At 38.3% G+C, this 20340-nt stretch overlaps 2 protein-coding genes across 2 annotated transcripts in view; one reads left to right on the top strand and one right to left on the bottom strand.

The window, feature by feature from the left end:
* Nucleotides 1-20340, top strand: part of GNAQ (G protein subunit alpha q) — a 276419-nt gene that overhangs the window by 9013 nt on the left and 247066 nt on the right. The gene's annotated exons all lie outside the window — the stretch shown is intronic.
* On the bottom strand, nt 3640-3834 carry LOC123646330 (mitochondrial import receptor subunit TOM5 homolog). The gene has a single exon (XM_045563151.1). The coding sequence runs from the start codon at nt 3832-3834 to the stop codon at nt 3640-3642; it is 195 nt and encodes a 64-aa protein (XP_045419107.1).

Below are 20340 nucleotides of genomic sequence, written 5' to 3'. Positions count from 1 at the left end.
GCAAATGCAATTTTCCTCTTGTCCTAGAGAGATGACCCATTTCCTGTGACTTGTTCTAATAATACAAGATGACTTTAATTCTTGTTCGTGGTTTGCCCTTAAAAGAATGCCAGGATACATTAAGTGTTTAACTCTCTTGTGTCTCTAACTCTTGTAATATATTTTTGAGGCAATGATTTAAAAACAAATGGCAGACTAGCTTTGTGACAGTTTATTTGGCTAAATAACTAAACACTCCTTATAGCTGTGCATTTTGGGTTAGTTATATCTTTTACAAAACCTGTGACTGAAAGGTGGTCATATATTCCTGCCTTCCTGCCTGATTTTTTTTCTCCCCAAAGACCTAACCTGAGGGTATTTGTTCATTTGCTTTTTCGGTGGAAACCTGTAGAATGAAGAGATAGCACCAAGTGATCTCTAAGGACCCTTTGAACTTTGGAACTTTTTCTGTCCCCTCTGCAGCTTTGGCATCTGACTCCTGGACAAGGGGTCTGAGCTCCCTGCCCTCTCCAGGAGTGAAGGAGGCAGTGCCAAGTCTGGTGGGCTCGTCCTAGGTGGCCTGGCTCTTCCCTCTGGGCCATCTGTAATAGCTCCTAGTGCCCTGCAGGGAGAGCATGGACAGAAGAGCCTGTGAATGCAGCCTTCGAAAGCTCCCCCATGCCGCCTGGCATGCTGCTGATAGTTGCACGGTCTTCACAGGGAATAGTATCAAAAACCTCCTGTCATATCAGCATGAGTTTCTTGCTTCCTGCAGGAAGGGCGATATCCTGGGAGGCACAGAGGTGGAGCCTGAGAGGAGAGGTGCAGCTGCTCTGCTCAGCTGAGCCCGGGTCTTTTCTTCCATTCCCTTAGGCAGCTTCTTTTGACTCATTACTACTTTTTTTGTTTGTTTTTTCTTCATGGAGCTTTAAGCCTTGCTTTTCACTTGCCTACAAATTATCTCCGTTGCCGGAGCCCATCTCTACCCTTTCCAGGGACAGCTTGCTGGCTATGTGCCCCTGGGCACCAGAAGTGCTGTGTGCACCTCAAGGGGACACATTTGGGGGGCTGCTTTGTATTCAGAGCTAGTAGGTCCCTTTTCCAGGGCTTTCCAGGAAAGATTTAGAATTAAAAATTGGATGGATCATTTGTGTTCATTTCTTCTTCCATCACTGTGACCTTAATTTCTTGGGGCTTTCCTTGAGACCAGAAAAACAGATAATGGTGGAAACATCCATAGCATGGATACAGAGGCAAAGAATTTTCTGTCTGAAAATATGTATAATGCTATGGCTTCTGAGCTGTCTTCAGGTGGCATGACCATGATCAGAGAAACCTTAAGAAAGTAGCTTTCTGTGTCCCCCATCTGCATTCTGGGGAAAGGGCTGTGTGGCCAAAGAAGGAGCAGCTGGACTCTCACTAGGTCTGGAGAAACACTAACAAAGGCTTAATTCCAGTGGAGGTGCCAGACAGGTGATTGACATTCCTAGGTCCCTGCTTTCCTCCTGGCCCACAGCCTTCTCATTATCTTATTAGCGCCAGGCTTCCTTAACCTTGATCTCCAATTTGGAGTTGGAAAGGTGCCAGGGAAAAGGAGCACAGCCACAGGGCAAAGCAGAGTAATGGGGAGTCCCGTGGGGCTTGGAAAGCAGAGGGTGTCGTTGCCAGTAGGGGTGGTGCAGTCCTGTCTTCCCTGGGCTCTGGAGGGAAGGAGAGGAGCACAAAGGAGAGGTGCCCTGAGCCTTGACAGGTGTCCTCAGTCAGGAAGAGCTGGTCAGTGCCGCTTCCTCAGAACAGCTCTACCACCCTATCGCGTTTCTTTGTCCTCATTGTCACATCCTCTGTGCCTTCCTCTCCCAGATGGTGGGTTGTGATGGAGATGAGCAAGTGTAGAAGCCCGGGTTGAGTGGGAGGAGTTTGTGTCCCCGGCACCTGTTCCTGTCCTGTTCCCAGAGGTGGTTAGACAGACTAAGCATGCACCTCGTGTGAAGCAGTGTCCTGAGAAAAAACATTCACACATTAAAAAGAAAATTTGCAACATGGGCTCCTTCATGTTTCTTTTTTTTCTTTCATCAGCTGTTTCAGGTGATAGAAATGCATCTATTAATGTCTTGAGGACTTTGCTAATCTGGTGATAGGTTATGAGAATGTCTCTTGAGGCATCTTTGTTCAGGAAATCTTTCACCTGGCTTGCATCTCCTACCATAGAGTGCCTTTCAGTTGCCTAAGGCAGTAAGTAGATAAGCAATATCGTGAGATATTCTTGCCAGGTAGATTCATACTCAAGTGGAGGCATGTAATGTAGAAATAACTTTATAGTTTTTAGGTGAGCTCTGTCAGTTGAGTGTGTTCTGTTGCGTGCCGTTCGCATTCTGGGCCGTCACATCTGGGCTTAGGAGTAGACTTTTTCCTAGGATTTTTTAAATGTCCATGAAGCCTGTTTTTAATTATGACCAACATTCAAAATGGAGCTGCATTTGTCCATGATAGCATTGGCTTAAGATGATTTCTTGACTAAACATGTGGGCAAGTATATTTTAGATAATTTGAATAATTTTTGATAATGTGAAAGAACTAGAGAGTGCTGAAACAAAAGATACTTGAATCAACCTCTATTTTTATCAATCACTTTCTAATGGTCCCAGAACTAATGAATTGCCATATATACTATCTCCTGTTGGAGTCAGGCTTGGCCCTGACTTGGAGTCTGGAAGTAGGACGACCTTGCTGTGTTTAAGGACTAATGAATGGGGTGTCCTTTGAACATTTTAGTTTCTTCTGTTTTGCTTCAGATCACCATCTAAGATGTTACCCAAACCACATTAGAAATGATTGAAAAATTTGGGACATATACCACCTCTTGTAGTGATGAGTCCTTTAAGTATCTCATCTTCTGTGGGAGAAGATACCTGTATGTTGCTTTATCAGTTTCTGAGAAACAATTTGTATTTCCTTATCCAGTAATTCTTGGCAAGAGTTGCATTTTAATGAAGGAAATTATAGGACTTGATTAATATTTCTTTAGGGAAATCTTGACTCCAAATATATTTTCACAAGAATCACCAGCTGTATCTTTTGAGAAACACATTTTCTGTAGGATTTTCCACTCCAGACCATGCTTATTATGGGAACAGAGATTCTTCTCTAGGGTTTTTCTAAACCCCTAGAGTCTGTGAGTTGCTACTCAAATTACAGTGCATCCATCTCAGAATTAACTAATCCATTGTGCATCCCTAGTCCTGAATTATGGGGTCAAACAATGATTTATTTTTTCCTATTAAAAATATTCTTCTTTTATATTATACAGTATATCTTCAAGCAGTATGCTATGGCCTGAATTTTTATTATATTTTATTGTCTTTTTGGAATGAAATAAAGAAGAGCACTTGAGATGTTATCCTCTGGTGGTAGGGTTATTTCTAAAATAGTAAAAAAGTTTACTAATGAGAAAAACTATTATTTTTGTTTGTTTTTTTTTGTGATTTATTTTTGTTTGTTTTTTTTTATATTTGCCAAATAGTTTTGTATTTTAGCTATGAATGTCAGTTACCAGAGCCAAACTTGTTCTTAACAAGTAGAATTTTTTTGTCCATTCAATCAAAGTCTCTTACACCTTTCTGGGCCTATTCATTTGCAGATAGGAAACTGTAACCTGGTTCTTCATATCATACATTCACACGTGACGCCCAGGCTGCATATGCTGTCCAATTTCTTTAAGATAAAAGGAGTCACTTGCAGCAGGGCCACGTAAATGAGGAAGTTCCTTATAAAGGAGATCGTGTCCACATCCTCGTTTGTCTTCCCTTCATTCTCCTCCGGGTCCAGCTTTAGCGTGAGGCCCTCAATCCAGAACATCACGGCTCTGACAACCCAGCTTTCAGCCGTTGTGCTGTGCTCTCCAAAAACTATTGTATTTAATACACAGTCCAAGTTTGAGTCAAGAAGAAATGTTTATTTTCTTCCACTTGTAAGAATTTTCTTACATTCTTAAAAAATACATTATGTTGTTTTGATGTTAGCCTCTGAAAGAATGACAGCCCATTCTGTTATTTAATTACATTATTTTTTTTATGTCTTGTTTTCCGTGATTTTGAAATTTTACAAATAATGCAGTAGTTTTTTACATAAAGTTTGAAAAAAGATTTTAAAAATTTATTCATATAAAATGTACAGTCTAACATAAGCACCGTGATCTTTTTTTGTATATTTCTTCCTAGCCTGTTTTGTTTTTCTCTGTTTCTTACATAGGTGTAATCGTACTGTACAATTTAACATTATGTTGTAAGCATTTTCTATGTGGCTATATAGACTTCATATTAATATTTCATAGGACTGTGTAATATTCTGTTGAGAGGATGTATATTAATGTTTACTCTTTTTTTGCTATATTTAGGTTTTTCCCAATATTTCCATTTTAAAAATAATGCTGTTGAAGTCTTGGTGGAGATAGCTTTTTTAAACACACAAACGCATGCATGCATACACAATTTTGTTAGAATAGATTCATAGAAATGTTACTTCTAGGTCAGAAGATATGAAAAATTTTGTAGCTCTTGATTGCACACTCCCAAAACATATTCTTAAATGATTGTATACGATTTATAGCATCATGAGCAATATTAAGAGAGTATCAATAAGGTAGTAGGCAAAAAATGGCACATAATTCTAAAATTTGCATTTATTTGATCCCTAGTGAGAATGATTATTTTCCCATATGTTTGTTTCTAGTTGGCTTTCTTAATTTGTGAATTGTCTCTTCATTTCCTTTGCCTATTTATGAGCTTAAACATACAAATGAAATTAGCCTTTTGTTAGATTTACTGCAAAAAACTTAACCTCAGTCTGTCGTTTTTTTTTCTTTGTTTTGTATTATTTACTACAGAATTTTTAAATTATTATCAAGCCAAGTCTGTTGATCTTTTGCTATTCTGTTTAAAATAAAAATCTTGATTTGCTTTAGATACTCCCTGAAAGCCAGACTTACTACCATTGTTATGAGCAAAACTAGATTGAATGTAGAGTGTTATATATCACCATTATATGATTCTTTTTCTTTCAAAATGAAAATGAAATACACATATAAGTTCATACTATCACAGTACGAGTATATATACATCATACTATATATATAATTGGATTTTTTTTCATTTAGTAAATGTGATGGATATTGTGCCATGTTAATATAAATCTTTTGGATCATATTTATGGCTTTGTAGTGTTTCAGTGTGTTTGGAATCATACAGTGGTATGATGCAACTAGCTTGTACCTGCTCCTGAAAGGCTGTTTTGCATGTGTCTTCTCAACTCTACATTCATTGATGTCACTTTGGTAGCTTGAAATCAGCCATGATGGGAGTATTTACACGACAGAAATTGGCAAGTACTACAAATCAGGCTTTCCTTATCACCCCTGGAAGAACTAGCTGTTGATTATTTACCAGAACACCACTATTTATACCTGATCCCTATTAATGAATATTTACTTTGATTCCATTAAGAAAATTTTGTAGTCAGCGCTACAGTGAACATTGTAGGGGATGTATCTTTGCGTACTTGTATGACTGTCCCCTTCAGGTAAATTCTTCCAAGTTGGATTGTCAGCCAAATGAAAGACTTATTTTAAATTTTGATACATATCACCACTCTACCTTTCAGAATGGTTTATTGGTTTACTTTCCCTGGTTTAATTTATGTTAATGGCTGTTTTGGCAACTAACATAACGTAACATAGCAAACAGTTTTAGCCATCGTTTGGTTATGTCAGTCTGATGGGCAGAAGGAAAAAAGATCTCGTTGTTACATTTATTTGCATTTTATTGAGTTGATATCTGTTATGCAGCGCTTGTTTTCTCTTCTAAACTACCAACAGTATATGCTAACAAAAATAAGAAAATATACCTACAAAAATAACAAATGTCTCAATTTATTATTCAAATTAGGTTTTCTGTCACTTTTAGCTTCCACTTTATTAACATGTATTTCTAAAAATTTGACCGTTTATTTATGGAAGGGTGGAGTGCCCCAGGACAAATGTCTCCAAGGGGAAAAAAAAATAGAACTAATAAGATTATATTACATGTTTGGCTATGTGCAAAATTGTACTGAAGAACAACAGTTTTTGATTGTGATGAAATAAAAGTTACGTACTTTGTCTCTTGTTGCATATGCTTTTGGTGTCATGTGAGAAACCACTGCAAAATCCAAGGTTACAAAGATTTTACCTCTGTTTTCTACTAAGAGTTTTGAAGTTTTAAGTCTTACCTTTCGAGTTGATATTTGTATGTGGTGTGAGGTAGGGTTCCAGCTTCATTCATTGCATGTGCATATCCAGTTGTCTCCCCACCATTTATTGAAAAGACATGTTGTTTCCCTATTGAATGGTTTTGGCACTCTTGGATTAATTCATTTTTGCCTTTATTTCTTTCTTGCAATTACTCTAGGTTTATTTTGTTGTACTTTTTCTATATTATTGAGTTAAAATTCTTAGATTACTTATTTTAATGTTTTCTTGACTTGGATTAGAAGTGTTTAAAGCTTTGCTTTTTTTTTTTTACATGCCACTCACTATTTAACATTTTATCATCCTTTTACAGATATTCTAAGATTATGATTTTTATTTTTGAATCAGGGCAGAAAATTTAAACTATTTAAGATAGTTTAAATTTTCCAAGTGGTTGTGATTTTTTTCAACCTTTGTTATTTGTTCCTAGTTTTATGTTATTTTGATGGAATGTGATCTGTACTGTTTTTACTTTTTGGAAGTTTTGTTCTATGGGTACATAAAATGTATGTGTATATATGGGTTAAAAACATAAATGTGTATATTATTTAATTTTATTGCTTACATTCTTGGCTGTTCTCCTTATTTATATTGTGTATGAATCTGCCAAGTACTGAGAATTGTGCAGAAATCTATTACTCTGGTGTTTATGGCAATTTCTCCTGTTTCCAGAAGCTTTTGCTTTATATATGTAAATTCAGTCATGCATCACTTAACAAAGGGGCTGTGTTCTTAGAAGTGTGTTGTTAGGTGATTTAGTCATGGTGTGAACATCCTAGAGTATACTTACACAAACCTAGATGGCATAGCCTACTGCATATCTAAGCTATAGCCTATCACTCCTAGGCTACAAACCTGTACAGCATGTTACTGTACTAAGTACTATAGGCAATTGGAACATAATGGTAACTATTTGTGTATTTAAACGTATCTAAACATAGAAAAGGCACAGTAAAAATATGGTATAAAAGATTAAAAAAGGTACATCTGTTATAGGGCACTTACCACGAATGGAGCTTGCAGGACTGAAAGTTGCTTTGGTGAGTCAGTGAATGAGTGGTGAGTGAATGTGAAGGCCTAGGACATTACTGTACACTTTTATACAACTGGCAGCTCAGTAAGTTTGTTTACACCAGCATCACCACAAGCACGTGAGTAATGTTTTGCATTATGACAGCTACGACGTCACCAGGTGATAGGAATTTTTCAGGTCCATTGTGATTTTACAGGAGCACCATCATATATGCTGTATGTCATTGTGTGGCGCATGACTGTACTCTTTTATGAGGGCACATAAAAAATGTCCATGAAAATTAAAATTTCATCATTATAACATTACCTTTTTATGTACATTAATGCTATTATATATTGAATTCAGCTTTGTTGAGCATTAATATTGCTCTTTTGTTTTCATTTCCTTGATGTATTTCTCCCATTTATTTTCTACTATTAATCTCTTTGTTGCTGCTCCCAGTTTTTGTGTTTGTTTTTTAAACCTTAGTCTGAGTGAGAGTCTTTTCCTTAAATAGTTGAGTTTATTCTTCTTATACTTGTTGATATGTAATTGATATGGTTAGTAGGTTTTTGTTTGTATTTTTTTTGCATCTGATTTCTGTTTTCTGATTCATTTTTGATTTCTGACAACCATCATTCCTCCCTTCTTTTTCCCTCCTTTGGTGTTTGATTTATACTGAGTTCTTGTGCTTTAAACTCTGATTTATTTGAAAGGTGTGTACTCTGCTGTTAATTTTTGATAATGGTAGCCTATATAATTTTCAGCAATCATATTGAAGTTATGTTTCTCACTTTATCAGCTTTAGAGATTTAATAATATTTATTGTGTCCCTCTGATGCACAGTAGGGAAATTTTTTCACTGATACCAGGGGTCAGCAAACTTTTTATATAGAGTCAGATAGTAACTATTTGTGGCTTTTTGGGCCATATGATCTCTGATGCAACTACTCAACTCTGCCATAAGCAGTTTGTTAACAAAGGGTGTTCAAATACAATTTTTTTCAAATAAAATTTTATCTACAAAAACAAGACAGCAACCTGTATTTTGCATTCTGAATATAATTTGCCAACCCCTGATTACTCCATTTTCTGCTTTCCTTGGTATTTTATTTGCATGTTATAAACTTTTTTTTTTTTTGGTGAGGGACAGAGTCTTACTCTGTTGCCCAGGCTAGAGTGCCGTGGCGTCAACCTAGCTCCCAGCAACCTCAAACTCGTGGGCTCAAGCAATCCTCCTGCCTCAGCCTCCGAGTAGCTGGGACTACAGGCATGTGCCACCATGCCTGGCTAATTTTTTTTCTATATATATTTTTAGCTGTCCAAATCATTTCTTTCTATTTTTAATAGAGACCGGGTCTCGCTCTTGCTCAGGCTCGTCTCGAACTCCTGCCCTTGAGCGATCCTCCTGCCTTGGCCTCCCAGAGTGCTAGGATTACAGGCATGAGCCACTGCGCCCGGCCTGTAAACTTTTTTGTTCCTGTGTTACATTTTATACATGCATTTTATTTCTTTAACAGATATTTCAGAGGCAACACTGAATGTACCAAATGATAAAACTCTAATAAGAAAACCATAAAATTGTCAGTGACTAAGGGCATCTTTCTGAAGTCTTTTCCTAGGATTTATTTATGGTCATTGAAAGGCTAAACATAGTGAAAACTGAAATTATCTTAGTTTGACTATAAAAAGGATGTTTGTGTCAGATGGAATGAGAAGTGTACAGGGTATTCAAGATCATTTCCATGTTCATGGCTTTAATCCATATTTCCCCTTGATGACGGCTTCCTCTGCTTTCTTACTCCCGCCGTAGTTTGCTCTTTTCTTTTCCACTCATTCTCTCTTTCTTCATTGTCTCCTGTCCATCTTTGCTAGCATCAAATTGACATTGGATCTTCCAGTTTCTGTGATCTTTAATGTTTCAAAAGTGATTCTACGGTTTCTCAAATTTCATATGTAGAGTTCATTTATTTTCACCCTTTTTAAAACTCTTAATCCTTTGATTTCATATTGAATACCTGAGTGATCACAGGGAATCATTATAATTAACCCTAAAGAACCTCATCTAAGTATTTTGCTAGGTATTGCTTATTTATTATTCAGCTTTCTTTCAGAAATTTTAGTATATATTTGTTCCATATGTGTCTGTAGTTAAAACACATATTTAACATTAATTCTGTGTTTAAATAATGCTTATCACCGGATATTTATTCTCTTGATTTCTTTAATTATATGCTTTTCATTTTTATTCACCTATGAGTTGGCTGGATTGTACATTCAGATAGATTTTTTTTTTATGGAGGGTCTATGGATGACATATTTCCTGAATTCTTGTGTATTTGAAAATGCCTTTCTATGGCATTTGCAAATTGACAGCAACTTGCATGGGTTTGGAAGTCTTAGATTGCACCTCTTTTCTACCCATATTGCTTGCCACGTATATGTTGCTCCATTGTCTCCTGACAGATAAATTTGATAAGAAGTCTGCAATCAGTCTGGATATTTTTTCTTTATGATTTGCTTTTTCTATGTGATGATTTGTTTTTTTGTTTCCATAACATAGAAGTTTTAACAGCTTTGGCAGGTTATGCTTCAGTGTTTCATAGTCTCTTATTCATCCTGAAACAACCTGAACCTGTTCCATCTGTATATTTATTCTTTCAAGGATTTCCCCCAATTTATCACTGAATATTTTTTCTATTCTACAGGAATTGTTTTTCTTCTTTGGATGCACCAATCATTTATAATTGGATTTCTGTTTCTCTGTCACAACTGTCAGCTTCCTTGTAATTGCTTCATCTCTCCATTCTTTTCTTAGTGTGGTTTACCCAAAGCTCTTGTGGCAGTGTTTGGCATATAAATGTCAAGTGCCAGTAAATAGGTGTTGAAGGAATGAAGTACCTGCTGTTATCTGTTTGATGCTTGTAATTCATTTTTAAGTTCTGCAATATCATTTTTTCTTTTTATTTCTTAGCTCTAACAGTTTTCATTCCACCTTATTCTATTTTTTAATCTCCTATTTCAACAGTCCACATTTCCTTAAATTTTCTTGATAGAGTACAAAGCAATTATAATCTATTTTTTTCTTCTGTTTCCTAGAGTAAATCATCCAAAGCGTTCTCTTCATTTTCCTTTTGTACGTTCTGTGCCTTGTCTTCATTTTTGCTTAGGAATGTTCCAAATTTTGTCTGGCCTTAGTATTTGTCCAAAAATAGTGTGGGTGGAATCTCATTGACTTCCTTCCCTATTTGTCTTGGGTCTTTTTGTATCTTTCCCTTAGCACTTGAGCTGGAGGGCTGCAAGATGATGGTATATATTCTATTTTTAGCTGTTCAGTTGTCTGAGTGGAGTGGTAGGGAGGGCTCTCTGACAGTGTCCACTTCAGTCTAGGAACTTCGGTGCTGCTTTGTTTTGTTGCATCTCACAACTAATTCTGTTAAATACTTGGTCCTCTCTTTAGGGTGAGCCAGCCACCTTTGATGAGAAATTGTTAAGAATGATGCCTTGCTGTTTTGGAGAATTTTTCTTCTGTGCATCTATTAGGTATTTTTCTCTGCATTCCTAGACCACTTTGCAAAGTGGACTCGTTTTCAGCCTTCAGGTTTTCGGGTTAGCAAGTCAGATCAGAGGGAAAAACTGGGATCTTTTCACTGTGTCATTTCTCTTTAGCCTCTTCATGGCTAGAAAAGTTAGAAATATGAGTTCCAATGAGATGTTACTTGTTCCTCCAAGTTGGGGAAGACCGAAAGGGAGAGTCTTTGAGAACCTTTGCCTCTTGCTTTTCTCAACGCTGCACTGTTTTTTTGAGACAGAGTCTCACTCTGTTGCCATGAGTAGAGTGCTGTGGCATCAGCCTAGCTCACAGCAACCTCAAACTCCTGGGTTCAAGCAATCCTTCTGCCTCAGCCTCCCGAGTAGCTGGGACTACAGGTGCATGCCACAACACCTGACTAATTTTTCTGTTTTTAGTAGAAATGGGGTCTCGCTCTTGCTCAAGCTGGTCTTAAACTCCTGAGTTCAAATGATCCCCCTGCCTCAGCCTCCCATAGTGCTAGGATTACAGGTGTGAGCCCCTGTGCCTGGCCCCCCTGCGCTGTTTTTATAAGCAGAAGAGCTGTGTGTATACTCTTAGCAGGTGCTATTTGGTCCATTTGTATTATTTCTGGATGATAGGTCCTTTGATATTATTAACATAGATGAAGTTTTTTTATCTTTTCTTTTTGTTCATTTTGAGGGGTAGAAAGGAAGTTGTTGTTTTTAGAGCACTGCCATCTTTCCAGGAAGTCTGCTTTATGAGTCTTGATGACTATAATTAACACATGAGAAGTCTTTCATAGAGAGTTGTGATTATAGAATCTCAGTTAAGAATGTGCTTTAAAGTCCAGGCCAGCACCCCATACTACATGGCCTCTGTAACATCCCAATTTGTTGTTGGTCTGTTCCCTTCTACATTCAGTGATGGAAACATCATCCCCCAGTTAATTCTGTCTTTAGCCATCTATGTGTGTTAGTAAACTTTCATAGATTGAGCTAAAATCTGTCCTGTAACTAGCTTCATGTTCCTGGGAGACACTGGGAGACTGGAACCTACTAGAGCACCGGTGTTTCTCCTGATTGTTGAAGTTGGCCTCATAACACTCCTGGGACAGGCTTTATATTCTTTGTATAACCATCTTGAGTTCTTATCATTTCTTATAAAGTAGGAATAAAATATTCTTCCTTAATATCCTAGTTGTTTTCCTGCTGTAAAAAAACTCATAATGGAACCCAATACTTGAGATGTGCTTTGATGAAGTCAGAGTAGATAATATTTCTGCTTTTTCTCCCCGAGATACGTGTGACTCTAGAAATCTTTGTCTTTTGTCTAAGTAAATCATCCCAAGAAGTACAGCAATTTTGAGTGCAAAGGGCTCTTGGTAATTTTCTCTACTGTTACTCTGATTGTTCATGTTCATTTCATTTTTCTCAGTACAGCACTGCATTGCTAGCCTGTTTTTGATCTGTGGTCATCCATGGTCTGCACGCAATACTCTGCATTTTCCCATTTCCCTTTATTATGTATTTGCATGGAAGTTTTTTTTTTTTTTTTAATTCTGAGAGTACTTATTCCTGTTGAATTTTATCTTAATTCTGTGTGAACATCCTTCCAAGGTCAAGTTCGTTTAAACTTTATTCCCAGCTTTTAGCATTTGTAATTCTACCCAGTTCATTCTCAAAGTAGATGAACCTATTACAATATGATTCATCAAGACTTACATCAGGAAAATAAGTATTTTTGTTAATACTGTCAGTAAAAATATGAAAGTTACTAGATTTCAAGACAGATTCTTAAGTCTTTGTTTATTACTTTTTTTTTTTTTTTTTGAGACAGAGTCTCGCTGTGTTGCCCTGGCTAGAGTGAGTGCTGTGGCGTCAGCCTAGCTCCCAGCAACCTCAAACTCCTGGGCTTCAGCGATCCTACTGCCTCAGCCTCCCGAGTAGCTGGGACTATAGGCATGCGCCACCATGCCCGGCTAATTTTTTTTCTATATATATTTTAGTTGGCCAGATAATTTCTTTCTATTTTTAGTAGAGACGGGGTCTCGCTCTTGCTCAGGCTGGTCTCGAACTCCCGACCTCGAGCGATCCACCCTCCTTGGCCTCCCAGAGTGCTAGGATTACAGGCGTGAGCCACCGCGCCGGGCCTGTTTATTACTTTGCTATTTACTTACCTAACAGTTATAAAGCTAAAAATATGCCACCTGAATTTGACCTCAGTCTTTAACACGTGTTTGTATGAAAGGGAATAGAGAAATCAAGAGAGGGAGGGACATCTGCTCTTCCTCAACTGTGGCACAGTCTCATGTGGTAGAACATCAGGTTGGCCTGCTGAAGTGGGCCTCACACGTCACAGCCTCGGAGGTAGGTGGTGGTGTTGTGGGGCAGGTAGCACCCCTAGTGGTGCACATTGTTGGTTAACTGTTTTAGTCCTAACATGCTGAAGTTTAGGTTGCCAACTAGTTTATAATGGCCATTATTGTTAAGTAGGGAGGGAGCATTTTCTTTTTCTTCATCCTCTGTGAATTTTATGTCGAAGAAAATGAATATTTTAGGAAAAGCAAATTTCATTTGGTATCTGTTTGCTTTACAGCCAAATTGATTTTATCTCTATTTCCGCATAAGGAAAGTGGTTCTTAAAGAGAGAAAGCCAACTTACAAATCTGTATTCTTTATTTTATCAGATTTGACAGCGTGCCCACATTTTTCACCGTAACATTAGCTAGTGTAAGTGTTTAAGTTTGTCATTTAGGAAATTGGATAGTTATAAGTGAAAGTTGTATTATTCAATGTATATGTATGTTATTTAATATAAAATAAACTCAGTTTTTGCAGTTAGGTGGAGGTGGTGGCAGGGGAGGAGTTGGTAGTAAATAATTCTGGTTATTTAGTGAAAAAAGGGAGAAGGGAGCTTGCCTTCCCTTGCTTCTATCTCTTATTGAGTCTGGCGCAAGCCCAGGGGTTTGTTGACCACAGGCAGAAGGCCCTTCTTCACAGCGGGTGTATATTGATTCCTGGACAGTGATCAGGCCAGGAAAACAGAAAAGGTGACTGTGAAGATTTGAGTACGTCACCTTTGGAGGAGCAGTCTTCCCCCCTCATGTGTATATGTACAGTGGGTCTTCTGAAAGCTCAAACAACACACCTTAATGTCATCGTTTTAAGTCTCACCTTGTTCTGAGCATTGCTTATAAGCAGTGCTGTCACTAAGTTTATTTCTTTATTAATTTGGTAATTTACCAGAATGTCTTGTAATCTCAATTATTATAGCTAGTTGAAATCCCTGAAGTCATTTTTATTGTCCTCTCTCTCACCCATGAGAATTATTCTGAAAAGAATTTTGGTCTTCACATCAGTATTCAAAAATTGTTCTATACCTGAGTTTACAATAGGGTACATTGTACTAAATCTAGTTATGGTTAACATGATTTTACATACCTTTCTGGAGAGAGAGACTTCACAGTCTTGGAAGCCAAACTTGAGTTTTTAAAATGTGCTGACTACGTGTGGATAAATTATGACCCTGTTCCAAGATGTGTAGGCTCCCACAAGGTGGGGATTAGATGGAGAAGTATCTCTGATTTACCAAAGTGTTGTTCTTGGAGCTGCCTTTGTTGTAAGTGAGCGGCTGTGCAATTTCAACGATCAAAATTTCCTTTGAGAAAAAATGTGGTTGTACCGACGTTTACTTTGAGCAAATGAAGCATAGTTCATATCTGTTGAAATTGAATTTAATAATGCATGGCTATGCAAGTGTTTTTCCAACTCTCTTTGTATGTTCTTACATATAAATTTTTAGAACCTATGGTAAATCAGATGGCACAGAGGCTGTAGAATTTTTTTTTTTTTGGTCTTCCCTGTTTTCCAGTGGGTGGCTTACATGAGCAACGGAGTGCAGTGACTACATTTATCAGCATTAGAATCTGTATTTATAAAATTATTTTATTAAAAATTGAATATTTTAGTCTAAAGGTTTTCGTTTTCAAAAGTGTCCTTTGTTTGCCCAAAAAAAAAAATCTTTCAGATTGCTCTTTACTCTGCTTTCAAGTGTTCTTTTCCAGCTGAAAATGAAAGATAAAGGGATAAGTATTAGTACTCATTCTTTTATTGGCATGTTTTTCCCCTCATGGTTGTTCCTTGCCTTTTAGTACCTGCGTGATGAATAGGTTAGAGACAAACTTCCCCTATCTTGAAACCATAAAGACTCAGTTTCTATACCAGTGCTTTTTTGGTACAAACGCAGTCTAGCCTCTGAAGGTAAAACCCATCATCAGAATAGCCCAGGATTACACAGCAGGAAGAATCTGCATTGGCTAAGCACCCTGGCACAGCTGAACAATTCCAGGTCGCAAAGGGTGCTCGGCTCATCTCTCATTTTCATGAGAAATAACATCGCACACAATGCTCAACCTCAACTGAAATGTACTCCTGGCAGGCTAAGAAATGCATCCAGTAACCTCATGTGATCTTTTATCACATCAAGCCAAGGCCATAACTCTGAGGTTAAGAAAATTGTGCATTACATTGCAAAATCTTCTACTTGTAAGTTAGAAGTCTCAAATCCGGCTTCATTACTTGAGAAGTTTTAAATTAGCACATATATGTAAACATCTCAATTTCCATCGTTACTTTGCAGTCAGATTACAAATTCAGATTTCACGAGACCTTAAGATAAGCATTGTTTCTGAAAGCATGATAAAATGAAGGGAAAGGCAACGGTCCTAGTTTGAATGATGGTTAGGAATGTTTTAGTCCTGGGATTTCAGATGATTTATTTTTTGGCAGTACCAGTTAAACATAAGCTGAGAACAGGGAAAGAAAGCAATAGTAGGTTTACTCCTTATTGGCTGGTAGAGTATTTTTCTCTTAAGTATTTTTTGTGTGTGTTTAAAAGACAAAATTTTTTTGGCTGGTTCTACATCACTGGAAGAAGACAGTCCTGTTGAATTGGGATCTTGTGAGGCAGGGAGCAATATATTTCTTTTTTATTGATATAATTGCAGCTAGATGGAAATATGTAATTATATTTCTTATTATACACACATAATGGATTTGTTTTATAGCCTACTATTCTCTGAAATTAACTGACAGATTAAAACAAATTTATCACAGTAGAACTGGCATATCTGCATCTACCTATATTCTTGTATTTCACGTATCCAAAACTCCCCCAGTTTACCTCTGGTAAGTAGCCAGGGCATTTAAATCAATAGCGTAATTGGAATGGAAGCTCCAAGAATTTGTTTGTGAGCCTGTGCAGGAAAAAGATAACATAGCAAGGCTGCTTGCAAGTTCAGCTCTTGGCTGGAAAGAGTTAACATAGCAAGTCTGCTTGCAAGTTTGGCTCTTGGCTGGTGTTGGAACTTGGATTTGGGGAGTGTTCCCACCACTTCCAGAACTGATTAGAGTAGCCCATGGTGCCTAAACTGTTTGTACAAACAGTATGGTTTATGCTGAACACCCGCTCTCCCTTTGTGAGCCTGGAATGTGGGTAGGGGTTAGGCAGACAGTGTCTCTGTGACTGACCCCTGATAAAAACCCTGGACTCCTAGGCTCAAGCGAACTTCCTTGGTAGACAACATATCAACGTGTGTTGTCACAACTGATGGTTGGGGGCATTTAAGTGTGACTCCACTGGGCAGGAGCCATGGAAGCTCATATCTGGTTTCTTCCAGACTTCTCCCCATGCACCATTTCTCTTTGCTGATTTTGCTTTGTTGTAATAAGTCGTAGCTGTGAGTAGGACTATATGCCGAGTCCTATGAGTCTTCCAAGTGAATCTTTAAACCCGGAGGTGGTCTTCCTCTGGAGTGCTCCAAGTCAGAGTGTTGGAGCTGCAGCCTGACCCAGGCATTGCTGCACCAGGTTTGTTGGGAGGAGCATATGGGACGATATTGGTGAAAGCTCCTTGAAAACACCAAATTGCTATCCAAATGCACAGTGATATTATTATTTTGCTTCTTGCATAATATGTTTTGGTCACTTACATGAATGAGGCATATAGAACACTGTTATTTACCCTTCAGGTACTATTGGGCCTCTTTCTCCACATTGGGCCAAGCAACCCCTCCCCACTTCCCCAGTGGGCTGAGCTTACCAGAGTGTCAGACAGTGGGGGGCAATCTAGACATTACCTCCGCACACTCCCTACATTTTTCACATTGCTCTCAGGTTACTTTTCTTAAGCTATGTTAATTATGCTTGTCACCTGTCCAAACTATTAGTTACTTCCCATTAGTTGCAAAATAAAGGCCAGATATCTTTCTCTGTCCGTCAAGTTGGTCTGATCCTACCCTCCCTTTCCAGCCTCATTTCTGACTGCTTGCCTTTTTGTGTCTGACACTCTGGCTGAACTCGGGCCAGAACCCTTTCTTTCTCTGCCCCATTTTCACATCTTTGTTGCTCTTCTTTCTTCTCCCTCATGCTAGTAGGATGCCTTTTCCTCCACCTCTGCAGATCCTGACCACTCTTCAGAGCCCATCCCAAACACTACCTATTCCTCAGTCTCTTCTCTGATCTCTCTGCTAGTAGAAGTTTCTGTTGACTCCCATGACATTTTATGTTTGTCCCATGTCTGTGTGTTTTGGGTATCTTCAGGAGGCATTGATGGACAAGTGGAGAAGTGAGATAGCTAAAGGAAGGCAGCCAATAAAGGTGTATCATTAAACCAGCTATGGCAGTGGGCAGTTGGAGCTCACACTTTGGGAGACGCTGTGGGAGACAGTGTCAAGCAGGGATTCTCAAACTTCAACGTGCATGGGAATCTCCTGGGGACCTCATTAAAATGTGGGTCCAGACCTTAGATCTATGGTGAGACCTGAGAGTCTGCATTTCTCATAAGTGTCTGGTGATAATGTTGCTGTTGACATAGGTACACAGACCCCATTTTGGAGAACAGTGATGCTGTAAAGTTGTTCCACCTGAAGGGTAAGACAGCTGGAGTATTTATATTCCAACTCTGGATGGTTGGTAGTTGGGGGCTCTTTGGGCTGTGTTAATTCCTGACACCTTTGGCTTATCCAGTGGCCATCCCTGACTTGGAGGAAAAGCCCTTAGGCAGAGAGGTCCAGGTACATGTAGGAGGAGGTCAGTATTGGGTGGCTTGGGCGCAGTCAGCACCATCTTGTAATTGTGGTTATTTATGCTCATCTCTTCCTCCATACCAGACTATCAGATCCCTGAAGGTGGGATCTGTAATTCATCTTCTTCCCTAGTAGCATTTGCCACACATTACACTTTTGTATTTGCTCAGTGAGTCAGTGAAGTGCTGCTGTCCTCCACCTTGGTAAAGTATATCACAAATGCAGTTTATGGTGTGGTCCAGTGACAAACTCCAGGTTGTCATTCTTAATTTCACTGTCTAAGATAAAGATTCTACCACAAAAAGATTGCTTACTTTCTGGTTCTACGTCTCTGAAGGTATCAGTGGCTTGGTCCTTGTGGGCCACAGTTACAGGTACAGAAGAGGAGAATACCATGGAAGAAAGCAAAACTGACTTCTTCAAGGACTTCTGGGTTCTGTTTATTATTATTATGTATTATTTTTACTTTTTTAGTTTTGTTTTTTATTTTGAGACAGAGTCTCACTCTGTTGCCTGGGCTAGAGTGCAGTGGCATCATTGTAGCTCACTGCAGCCTCAAACTCCTGAGCTCAAGTGATCCTCCTGCCTTGGCCTCCCAAAGAACTATGATTACAGGCATGAACCACCATGTCTGACCATGAGTTCTGTTTATTTTTAAGACAAAAATAGAGAAAAGGGCTCAAGAGAGAGAATTCTAATGAGAAATGGTTTGGGATAGCTAGGGCTACCTCATCTAATTTTGAAGGTACTTTTCATTCCTTGAGGGATTTCTATTCTTTTTTTTTTTTAACATGTTGCTTTATATATGGATTTCCTATGTTATGGATAAAAATTTGGTTTTCTAATCATAAAGGCTAAAACAAATTTTTGACCCAGTTGCTAAATTTCCTCTACATTGTCAAAGCCCTTTTATTTTGAATACCCTTTCCCAAATTTCATTTTTTTGACTCATAAAATCTAGCATTTTAAAAACTTCCTATGATACGGAGTTTTTCTTTGGTGTTTTATGTGAAATAACCACTCAGTATTTATGTGAGACCTGCTATATGCTGTGGTTAATTGATAGGACTTTCTTTTGGCCCTGAGAGGATCAGTCATTTAGGTGGGGAGAAAAGTATGAGAGGTAGTCAGTATGAGAATGATAGAAAATCAATTTTAGTGTGAAAGGGTATCTAATGACAATTGGATGTCTTTGTTTTTTCCCATTCAGTACTAATTTCATATATTCCTTCATGTCAGATTGTCTAAGTTGTGGGTTCAGATTCCTGGTTGAAAAAGTACAGTCACTGTCAGATACAGGAATTTATCTAGGGGCAGAATTGTGGGCCAGCGTGGTTAGGGAGCATCACAAAGAATGTACAGTATTCTGGCTCATCCTTGAAAAGTTGGCTGGCTTAGAAAAGGCCGTGTGGAGATCAAGGACCTTGCAGCCATTGTTTGCCTCGGTACCCAAGGACTGGTTAGGTGTCCAGAGAGGCCTGAAGTTGCTGGAAGAGGCCTCTGTCTGCTAGTAAAACCAGCAACCAAATGAGGATTCTTGATTCTTTTTTCAGCAAGTCTTTCTTGTGTTTTTCTCTTTGAGTCTGTAAATATTTTAAATTTCCCTTTCACAATCCGTTGACTTTGGATCCTTTCTGGCCTTTGACAACTGGTATAATCTCTGTGCATAGATTCTGTGAGGTGGTTTAGGGGGAGTAAGTGATAAGGGGGTTATTTCTCAATTAGTGAATTTGGGGATGAGCTGTGTCTTCCTCCGATTCATTCTCATTCCTTAGTGAATAATATCATGTGGAATGGTTGACGGCTTAAGTCAAAGGAATGCAAAGAAAAAAGTGGAAGTCACAGAAAAATGGTATCAGGTTTTTTCATTAGTGGCCTTGTATTGAAGAATCCTTACCTTCTGGGTAAATATACACTTCATGATATCCTTCCACATGTGTGATTTCATTTGAAACATAGAAAATTGTGATGAAATACTAAACCAGTAGTCCCTGTCTTCAGTGGCCTGGAGAGGTTATGTGAGCTTGTGGAACAGAGTCCTCCAATTTTGAGTCTTCGACCTATTACTTACCGGTCTTGGAACATTGGTTAAGTTTAGTCCTCAGACATGGCTTTTTTATTTGTAAACTAAGGAAAACAATACCTTCTTTTATGGGTGGTTGTGAAAAGTAAATAGGACCATGAGGCCAAGCAGGGTGAAGGGGGTCTCAGTAAATGTTTCTTCTCCTCTGGGCTAAGACTCCAATTAATAGAAGTGGGGGCCAGAGGAAAACTAGGTATTTCAACTCAATCCATGGCTTCTTAGGGGAGAAAAAAAGTACAAAGAGGTATGAAAATTCAAAGTTAACATTTATTTTTGTAATTCCCCTGAAAGTAGTTTATGATCATGGATATCAGCTCTGCTAAGGGCATTCTAATAATGGGGGCGATATTTCTTGGTGCTGTAGTCA

The sequence above is a fragment of the Lemur catta genome, chromosome 10, assembly GCF_020740605.2.
Source record: "Lemur catta isolate mLemCat1 chromosome 10, mLemCat1.pri, whole genome shotgun sequence".
NCBI classification, from domain to species: domain Eukaryota; kingdom Metazoa; phylum Chordata; class Mammalia; order Primates; family Lemuridae; genus Lemur; species Lemur catta.
Note: the sequence above shows the minus strand (reverse complement) of the source record. Positions and strands in the feature narration are given on the sequence as shown.